This window comes from Lathyrus oleraceus, chromosome 7, assembly GCF_024323335.1.
Source record: "Lathyrus oleraceus cultivar Zhongwan6 chromosome 7, CAAS_Psat_ZW6_1.0, whole genome shotgun sequence".
In the NCBI taxonomy this organism is placed as follows: domain Eukaryota; kingdom Viridiplantae; phylum Streptophyta; class Magnoliopsida; order Fabales; family Fabaceae; genus Lathyrus; species Lathyrus oleraceus.
The window spans coordinates 341,572,938-341,583,715 of NC_066585.1; the positions used below are offsets into that span (position 1 = coordinate 341,572,938).

The window sequence follows — 10,778 nt, forward strand, 5'->3', positions numbered from 1 at the left end:
GCGACACATGGATCTTATCAGCATAGATCTGGCACTTGTGGCAGGTTTGGACGTGGCGATGACAGTCAATCTCCATAGTCATCCAGTAATATCCGGCCCTTAAGATTTTCTTCACCATAGTACTCCCACTGGCATGCGTCCCAAAGGATCCTTCATGAATTTCCATTATAATCTGGTTTGCTTCTTGCTTGTTCACACGTCTAAGCAAAACAGAATCATAATTTCTCTTGTATAATACCCCTCCACTTAAGAAAAATTTGGATGACAGTTTTCGAAGATACTTCTTGTCGGTGATAGATGCGTCCGCAGGATACTCTTGGTTCTCTAAGAATTTCATGATGTCATGGAACCAAGGATGACCGTCAGCTTCGTCTTCTGCTGCCAGACAGTAAGCAGGTTCGTCCAAGTAGGTTAGGTGAAAGGATGGCGATTCGTTCTTCCATTTAACTTTAAACATGGATGCCAAAGTTGCCAAAGCGTCAGCTAGTTGATTCTCTTCTCGAGGGATGTGGTGGAATGTAATTTCATCGAAATAGGGGACTAGTTTCAAGACATGCTCTTTGTAAGGAATGAGCTTATGGTCTCTAGTATCCCAATCTCCTTTGACTTGGCTGATTACCAAGGCTGAGTCCCCATAAACTTCCAGGATTTTGATTCTAAGATCGATAGCAGCTTCAATACCGAAGATACAAGCCTTGTATTCGGCCATATTGTTTGTACATTCAAAACATAATCGGGCGGTGAAGGGGAGGTGGAAATTAGTTGGAGAAGTGATTACTGCCCCAATGCCATTGCCATGAGCGTTAGAAGCTCCATCAAAAACCATGGTCCATCGGGATCCAGGCTCGGGTCCTTCCTCGGGACCGGGGATGTTGCAATCCCTAATCAACATGATATCCTCGTCGGGGAATTCGAAACGCATAGACTGATAGTCTTCCAAGGGTTGTTGTGCAAGATAATCAGACAATACACTCCCTTTGATGGCCTTTTGAGTGACATGTTGGATATCGTACTCGGTCAGAGCCATTTGCCATCGGGTTACTCTACCAGTTAGAGCCGGCTTCTCGAAGATGTATTTGACAGGATCCATCTTAGAGATCAACAATGTCGTATGAGTGAGCATGTATTGTCTTAAACGTTTGGCAGCCCATGCTAGTGCGCAACAAGTCTTTTCAAGCATCGAATACCTACTCTCGCAATCAGTGAACTTCTTGCTCAAATAGTATATTGCATGCTCTTTTCTACCAGTCTCGTCATGTTGGCCGAGGACACAACCCATTGATCCTTCAAGAACGGTGAGATACATGATTAATGGTCTACCAGGTACAGGAGGCATCAACACAGGAGGCTCTTGCAAATATTCCTTTATTTTCTCAAATGCGCCTTGGCAGTCATCGTTCCAAATGATGGCTTAATCCTTTCGAAGAAGTTTAAAGATTGGATCACAGGTGGCAGTGAGGTGAGATATGAACCTAGCAATGTAGTTCAATCTACCTAGGAATCCTCGGACTTCCTTCTCAGTTTTGGGTGCAGGCATAGCTTGTATGGCTTTTACTTTCTCGGGATCTACTTCGATGCCACGTTGACTGACGATAAAACCTAACAATTTGCCGGATCTTACCCCAAATGTGCATTTGTTAGGATTAAGCCTCAATTTGAACTTCCTCAGCCTCTCAAACAACTTTTCTAGATTGATAAGGTGTTCTTTTTCGGTTTGAGACTTAGCTATCATGTCGTCGACGTAGACCTCAATCTCTTTATGGATCATATCATGAAAGAGAGTGATCATGGCTCGTTGGTATGTGGCGCCGGCGTTTTTCAATCCAAAAGGCATCACCTTGTAACAGAAGGTGCCCCATGGTGTTATGAAAGTGGTTTTCTCCCTATCTTCTTGAGCCATGCGGATCTGGTTATAACCGGAGAAACCATCCATAAAAGAGAAAACAGAGAACTGAGCGGTATTATCTACTAGCACGTCAATGTGTGGCAGTGGAAAGTCATCTTTGGGACTTGCTCTATTTAGATTTCTGTAATCTATGCACATCCTTACTTTGCCATCCTTTTTAGGTACAGGCACAATGTTAGCTATCCATTGAGGATAATTGGAGACCGCTAGGAAGCCGGCGTTGAGCTGCTTTTGTACCTCCTTCTTGATTTTCATAGCCATGTCGGGACGGGTTCTTCGTAGTTTTTGCTTTACTGGAGGGCATTCTTCTTTAAGGGGTAGATGATGGACCACAATGTTAGTATCGAGGCTGGGCATATCTTGGTATGACCATGCAAACACATCTTTGTATTCCTTCAAGAGCTCAATCAATTTTGTTTTCACCTCGTCTTGTAGAGCGGAGCCGACTCAGACTTCTTTCGCTTCCTCATCTATCCCAAGGTTAATCACTTCCACTAATTCTTCGTGCGGCTGGATGACTTTTTCCTCTTGCTTGAGTAGCCTTGCCAATTCTTCTGGGAGTTCGGCCTCTTCCTCACACTCTTCAGCAGCTTGATTAATCGGGTTGTCAAAGTCGTATGAGACTGTAGCAGAATTGTCATTGGTGGTTGTCGAGGATGATCTGCATGATTTAAGGTTCACGCTTTTATTGGTATGAAAGAAAGGATGATTTGAAAAAAATTTATTTTTTTAAAAAAAAAGAAAAATGCCACAAAAAAAGTGAAATAAATAAATGAAAGGCTGGGATCTCAAAATTGACTGCGAACATGAATCCTTTTTCATTATGATTAATAAGGAAATTTGGTGAGGCCCTACAAATGATTCCCCCATGCCTTGGGCTTGACATGGGTTCTTTTGATAAAAAGGAAGGAAAACAACATTGGGAATTACATTTTGATCAAGGTCACTTTAGGTATTTCAAACTCGGCCCATTTGGTAGCACCGTTTCCATCAGTCTTTGTGAAGATCAAGCCATCATCTTCTTCTTCTTCTTCTTCTTCCACGGCACAAATACGATTGTCATCCAGGTAACCAGCACTTGAGAAGTTGTCGGACAGCGGGAGCACTGATCCCCTTGTAGCTATCAGCGCGGGCTTTTTCAAATTCTGGGAGTTGTATCCCAAACCGGTGCGGTCCTTGTTGGCAGAGAGTTCAAGCAATCTTCCCCATCCTTGGGGGTGTCCATCCTTTATGATTGTCAGGGCGTCTTTAAGAGATGCCATGGGAGATTCGGCATCTTTTGATTCACCTCTTTCTGGGCAAACCATTTCAACATTGATAACTTCAAATGATTGGAATGGGACTTCCCTTATCTCCCATTCTCCCTCCACATATCGGAAAGATGCGAGGTGACTTACCACAATGTCCTCCTCACCCTCGACAACAACTAGCTTATCATCAGCTAAGAATTTCAATTTTTGGTGGAGCGTTGAAGTGACTGCACCGGCCGAATGGATCCAAGGCCTCCCAAGCAGACAACTGTAGGATGGATAGATATCCATTACGAAGAAAGTGATAAGGAAAATATGGGGACCAATCTTCATAGGCAAATTCACCTCACCGATTACAGTCCTTCTAGTCCCATCAAATGCTCTTACTATAAGCTCACTCGGCTTCATTACGAATCCTTCAATAGTTAGTTTAGCAAAGGAGCTCTTAGGCATCACATTGAGGGAAGACCCAGTGTCTACCAAAACTCTTGATAGGACTGTATCCACACACTCAATGGAAATATGGAGAGCCTTGTTATGATTCCTCCCCTCGGCGGGAAGCTCTTCATCACTGAAACCTAAGCTTAAGCTAGTAGCGATATTGTTAACTACTCCTTCAAACTGACAAACAGATATCTCTTGTGGTACGTGAGCTGTCCTCGGAAACTTTACCAAAGCTTCCCTATGGGCCTCGGAGCACATCAATAGAGACAACATTGAGATCTTCGAGGGTGTCTGGTTAAGCTGATCAACTACTCGATAATCGCTCTTCTTGATGATACGTAAGAACTCGTCTACTTCACTTGAAGGTGCGGGGTCTTGTCTTTGCTGAGCGCCATCAATTTGTTTGCCTTTGTCTGAAGTTGAAGGATTGATAGTTCCAATTGGAGTGGGTGTCGGCGCAAATATCCTTCCACTTCTCGTGACTCCGCTAGTGCCGGTGATATTGATCATTGGGTCACTAGACTTCAATGGTTCTTCTTGCACCTTCTGACCATGAATGTAGACTGAGGTGTCATACATCCATGGGACTGCCTTGGTGTCAACATATGGGAATGGTGTGGGAACTTTTATTACGATTGGAGTAACAGGATTTGTCGATAGAGTTAACTGAGAGAAGTCATATGGAATTTGCAGAGGAGGGACTTCATCGTATGGTATCTCGAGGGTAGACACATCTTCCTTTGTGGACGGACAGTCTACCACCAAGATCCCTTGGTTCATTAATTGTTGTATGACAGACTTCAATGTTCCACATTGTTGCGGGTTAATCAAACAGTGTTCACAATCATTACCACAGATGGGAAAGTTATTATTCTTCATCAAAGCATTCTTGATCTCGATGAGTGGTGTTTTTAACTCGTCCACACAGGACATCAATCTCCTTCCATTGTCAGCTTCCATCATATTCATCGATGCATTGTTGTGAGGGGGCATCGGGTTATTATTCACATTCGGCCTCTTGGGGGCGAACGTGATTGCCTTAGAGTCAATAAGATCTTGAACCTTGTACTTTAATGCTTTACAATTCTCGATCGAATGCCCGGGAGCGCCAGAATGAAATTCACAGCGGGCATTTGCATCATAACCGGGAGGAAGAACCGCTGGTGGGGGTTCTAACTCCCTTAGTTGCACAAGTGATCCCCTCAATAAATATGGTAGAATGTGGCTATAAGGCATGGGAACTGGGTCAAATCTTCTCTCGGGCCTTCGCATCCTTTGTTGTTGTTGATATTGTGGTTGCTGATGTTGCGGTTGTTGTTGATACCGTTGTTGTTGTTGAGTTTGAACAGGAATTGCAAATGGTTGTTGTTGACTTGGTTGGACGGGAGCTATGGCAACTACTTGTGGATAAGTGTGATTTCTTGTTCGAATGATGGAGGCAGCATTGGTCTCGCCTTCTCGTTTTTTACCATAGGGAACAAAAGGTTTCTTCGATGCACTAGAAGTACTGGCAGAGTTCTGGATCTTTCCCATTTTAATCATATTTTCTATCCTTTCACCGGCTAAGACCAGGTCAGAAAAGCCTGAAGAGGTGCTCCCTACCATTCTATCAAGGTATGGACCTTGTAAGTTTCCCATAAACATGTCTACCAGTTCTCTTTCTAGCAATGGGGGTTGTACCCTAGCAGCTAATTTCCTCCACCGCTGGGCATACTCTTTGAAGGACTCCTCATACCTCTGAGTCAAATTTTGCAACTGCGTGCGATTAGGTGCCATATCAGTGTTGTACTGATAGTGCTTGAGGAATGCCTCAGCCATTTCCCTCCAGGTGTGAATATGGTTGCCCTCGAGTTGCATGTACCAATCCAAAGATGCCCCACTGAGGGAATCCTGGAAAAAATGCATTAGAAGTTGATCATCGCTGGAATAGGCAGCCATCTTTCGGCAGTATGCCCTAATGTATGTCCTAGGGTCGCTATTTCCCTTATATTTTTCAAAGTCCGGAACTTTGAACTTGGCCGGAATGATGACCCCAGGTACTAAGCACATTTCTGCCGCATTGAGGCCCAAAATGTCAGTGCTCCCCATTGCCTTGAGCTTTTCCTCGATAGCCTTTACCTTCCTCTCCACCTTGTTGGTTGCGGAACCGAAGGCGTCATCCTGAGAAGCGTCCCTTGGGCTGAAGAATGCATCAAGTTGGTTGTCTGTCTCAAGAGCATGAGGACGAGGATTGTCGTTTGGAACACCGCTGGGTGCATTAATGTTAATTGGAGGATCGGCTTGAGGAACTGGAGTCGGATTCTCAACCGTTTGAGGGGTAGGAGGATTGGTAGTACTGGCACGTTGATTCATTTCTTCTTGCATTTTTGCCATAACCTCCTGGCCTCTTGCGACTGCTTGAATAGTCTCTGTTGATTCCTTAGGATTGGCAGTAATTTTAGAAAACAAATAATGTAATCATCTCTGTTGTTTTAATATGTTGGGTTGAAGAAAGTCAACATCTGGACCAACATGTCATGTACGATGTCACGACATCAGGTCTGTGACATCGCACATGTGTAGGAAACTGAATTAATTAATTCAGTATATGTCATGGGATCAGCAAGGATATCTGGTGAATATCCTAACTCCCAGGTGGAGGTCTTGAAGACTAAATCAGAAGATATATAGGCTCAAAATATGGAGATATATATGGAGAGAGTTTAGGAACTTGAAGACCTTGTTTGTAGCAGAATTTTTCTGCTGAAGTTGCAACAGCAAAGAACAAGTCTGCTGCAACTTTCTGAAGGCCCAAATCCAGTTGGGTGATTAGGTTATAAATAGCTGATTGTAATCTAGTTTTTGTAAGCCTCTTAGAATGAATTTTTAGGGGTGTGTGTAAGGTAAACCTCCCAATCTGTGGGAAGGTTACCATGTGTTTCTCAGTGGTAAACCTGAGAGTGTTTGTCACTCAAAGCCTGTAGGCAAGAGTGATTATGTTCTTGAATGAAGCTGTGAAGCAAGTTCAAGGTGTTTGCACATTACATTGTATTTGTAGTGATAGGAATGGAAACTGGAGGTTTCTATCTAGGAGTTCCTAGGTATAGATTGCATTGGGTAGGGATTAAGTGATGAGTTGTAAACGGGGGAGTTTAACTCTGAATTGATACTACTAATAGTGGATCTTCTTCCTGGCTTGGTAGCCCCCAGATGTAGGTCATGTTGGACTGAACTGGGTTAACAATTTCCTGTGTTTGTTTTCCTTCTGTATGATATAATCATGTCTGCCATAACTAAGCATGTATTCCAGTCTGTTCATCAAGATAATAGCAGACCTGATACATAGCCTTCTGTTGGAATGTCAATCAGAATGTTTTGACATTCATCAACAACAGCACATACTGTTTAATAAGCTGATGAATTCAGTTCAGTATGTAGTGAAGTCTGGAGTTCAAGAGCACAACAGACCTGGCCAAAAGATCATTGTGAAACTGTCAAACTGGATGTCTTGACAGTTCTTCCAGTAAGCTGATACTGAAGTAGAGACTGGTTGGTCTTTTACAGTACAGCAAATTTAGCACAGTCTGTTTTCAGGAACCAAACAGACTTAGCATAGGGTTCTGGACTTGGATGTCAAACGGAATGTTGTGACATTCACTCACGACTGCATATGCTAAATTGTTGGATGGTTAGTTTTCTGTTTCAGGATTTTTCTCAGGCTATTCTTCAGGAATCCACCAGCTGATCTAAAATCTAGGAAACTAACAACTAAGCTACAATTAATGAACCTAACAAATAATCTATTTGTTAGCTCCTTAATAAGTGGAGATTAGTTTAACTTGTTACAACCTTTAATCTAGGAAATACAAGTACATGACCAACAAACTGGAACAATGTAACAGATGATGTCCAAAACAGGATTTAGACATCGTGCTGATAACTGTGTAGGAAAACAACAGTAGTGAATGTTATGGTGCACATAACTAAGTGTTCCTCCATTCTAGGATGACATAGAAGGAGAGGATGTGACACTGTGAAAGGGTGCACATTAGTACAGAGTGTAATAACTGTCTTGCTGTATTAGGTACAATGTTAGATCAGATGTCATGACTTGAAGTAGAACATCTGAATACTGACTACACCAGAATTTCAATTGGTATCAGAGCAGGCATCCTGTTCTGTCTCTAGATGAGATCCATGGGTGATACTTTCTGGTATCTTGCAAGGAGTTATGTTAGTACTGATGCTGGAACCTGTGTAAGGTTCTGTAATTCCCTGAATGGTCCCTTGAAGTAGGTGGATGGACTGTTCATGACAGGAATGGTGTGTACCTGTCTCTGGAGGTTGGCAATTGGCCTGTGTGTGGGACAGCTGTGCCAGTACTAAATCACATTCAAACCTGGTATGGTCTTGGAGGCCAATCTGGTGAAGTGTGTGTTCATAGGTTGAGTTGTATTATGATTTCCGCTGCATAATACATGGCAAAACTCAAACTCTGATGTAGTTTCCCCTCATGTGGATGAAAGGCTGCTGTGTTCAAGATCTCATCATAATCTACTGAAGATGTCAAAGATACTTGAGTCTCCTCGAGTCCACTCATCATGACGTTCTCACTTCGGGATGGTAAGAGTCACTTAATCACTGATTCTCTTACTCTCTTGAGTAGTGTATATGAAGACCTTGAAGACCTTCAAGGAAGGTGTGTTCCAAGGAGGTGGAACCAATGTTCTATGTGATGTTAGAACATGTTGTTCAACAAGTATGCAGCTACTGGTTGAAGAGCAGATGTTTTTAGGGTTCAAACAATGGGATAATACTGTTTGGAACCTACTCCTGACCTGGAAGAGGAGACATCTGTGTGTGCTAAGTTGACAACTGGGTCAACTGGGTGTGTGCTCAAGAAGGTCATCCCTAGAAGTTGAGCTGGTTGAGATGTGACATTGTGCAATCTCCTGCTGTTAGGCATCTTCCTGCAATTTGATCAGGATTGGATAGTTGTTCCCTGAAGTACTATGGTGTGTTGGGAGACAAGTCTCCTGGATGTTAGCAGTCAATAATGGGGTAACCTGATTGTGATATCATTTAAGGGGGTTGGAACCATGAATCTTGTTATTCAAACACCACGTTCAGAAGTGGCAGTTCTTACTAGGAGTGAGAATATGAAGATTCAGAGGTTGGTTGAGGTAATATGCTCTGGCAATGCATATCTACTATTGACTAGTGTGTGTCTCACAAGTACTTATGATCAGCTGAAGTCTGATTGGTCTGATTGGAGGAGTTAGTTGCCACTGGTAGGGATAGTGTATGTCATATTGAGACATATGTATACAATGCATGGATACTAGTGTGGAGTCTCCATGATTGTTAAGTTGAGGGGGAGTTTTGGTTAACCTCCTCAAGTTTGGTCAGCCTTGGGTCTGGTTGGCTGTTGACCTGTGTCACATGGGTTCTGGTTGATGTGTGACACATTTGCAAGGAAGGATTCATCTCTCTCATTCCTAAGGGTGAATCTAATCTGGAAAGAGTCTCAAGACTGTTGAGGTGCTTGCAAGCAGAAGATGTTGACACTAGAAGAGTATTTTCAAAGTATTCTTATGGTGGAAGTATCTGAAAGGATAATTGGGAAAGGATTTAAGATCAATGTCTACTTGTGTCAAGTACAAGTATTTAATTGATTATCCTTGGAGCTCAAGACAACTGATGTTCTTAAAGATGTTGGAACATCTCTTCTTCAAGACCCTGTGAAGAATCACAGGAAGGATAGTACATTGAGTTATGATCTATCTCTTTGGTGGCAGCAAAAGCGTATGATCTCTGAAAAGGTTTCCTGGCAAGAAACATGTTCAGCCTTGGCATGTCCAAGAAGAAGAAGACATCAGAGCCTTGATGGTGGTTACTTGGATCAGTTTATTTCTGATCTAGGTAAGGAAGTGCATTGGCTAATGCACACTGTGGAGTCAAGAACAAGTGACAGCATTCTTGACATCATGGAAACAGCCTTGCTTTAGGAAGTGGAATCCTTGGCAGAGCTGAAGGGTTAGTTTCCAACTGGTCCTTCTGAAGACTCATACATCAGAGTGTCTGATGTCTTTGGAGAAGAAGCAGGGATTCATCAAGGTGTGAGCTTGGATGACTTAACTGCAAATCTACAGGATGGAGGTTGTTTACTCAAACTTGGTTCCACAATCAAGTCTATGAGAACATTGAACTCTTGTTCTGTGAAGGGAGGAAGTTCTTTCAAGTGGCAGAAGAAGGAGCTGAATTCAACAGCTGGATGTCAAGCACAATGTTGTGACATTCGGTTCTGCATCAGATTCTTAGTTGATGAAGTGGCACATCAACTTGAGATAGAAGGATCTACAGGGTTGTAGATTGGACACTTCAAGTTCAAATCTCACTTGAAAGGTCAGAATATCTTTGGGAGAAGTCTGATAAACTTGGGAAGGTCAAAAGGCAGCATTTGACCTTGTCATATGAGAATTCATGAAGGAGGTAATCAACCAGTGGCATTTGGTCTATCTCAGAAGTGAGTTCTAAGAATCAAGATAATCAACATATGGCAGCAGATTATTCTTGAGTAAGGTCTGAGACTAATTACTTTCGAGTAGAAAAGTAGGAAGTTGAAGACAAAAGGAGGGGCTTCCATTCATCCCTTGGAGCTTGTGGTAGAAGTTCTGATCTATCTATGGAAGACTGTCTCTGGTAGTGGGATGAGAGTGTATATATCCCAAAGTATGTCTGGATTCCTCTGGCCCAAGATGAGGACTCAGTAATATCTGAAGTCTATCAGATAGTGCTCCCTGTGATGCTGTGAAGGAAGTCTCAGCTGATGTTCAAACATCTTGTGAAGTGATCTTCTGTTCTGGTTAGAAGAGAAATTGACACAGAGTGTGGATGTGTTCAGCCAAGAGGGTTGGACAGAGGGTGCGCTCTTGAAGACATGAAGATGCGTCTTATGTTTTCCTTTCATCAAGTGGTCTGGAATCTCTTTGAATCAGGAAGTATGTGAAGGTCCAACCTTGGGATGTTGGATATGATCATGTGTGACCTCCAAGAGAGTAGGTTGTCCATGACAGGGGGAGTTGTGCCTTTGTGCTGCAAGCAATCACCAAGCTTGTGGTCTATGTGCTCTCAGATGACTAGGTAGTTATCAGGATGCTGTGATGTATGTCAAGGCTGAGTGAGCAGAAGAATGTCTG

The 10,778-nt window shown here is 42.8% G+C and overlaps 1 protein-coding gene across 1 annotated transcript; it reads right to left on the reverse strand.

Annotated features, from left to right (window-relative positions):
- Window positions 1–2,353: 2,353 nt before the first annotated feature.
- Window positions 2,354–5,964, reverse strand: LOC127103732 (uncharacterized). Its single transcript, XM_051040964.1, has 4 exons — window positions 4,925–5,964; window positions 3,735–4,780; window positions 2,837–3,653; window positions 2,354–2,567 (listed from the first exon to the last, which is right to left on the reverse strand). Exons 1-4 carry the CDS (start codon window positions 5,962–5,964, stop codon window positions 2,354–2,356), a joined length of 3,117 nt encoding a protein of 1,038 aa, XP_050896921.1.
- Window positions 5,965–10,778: the final 4,814 nt, after the last annotated feature.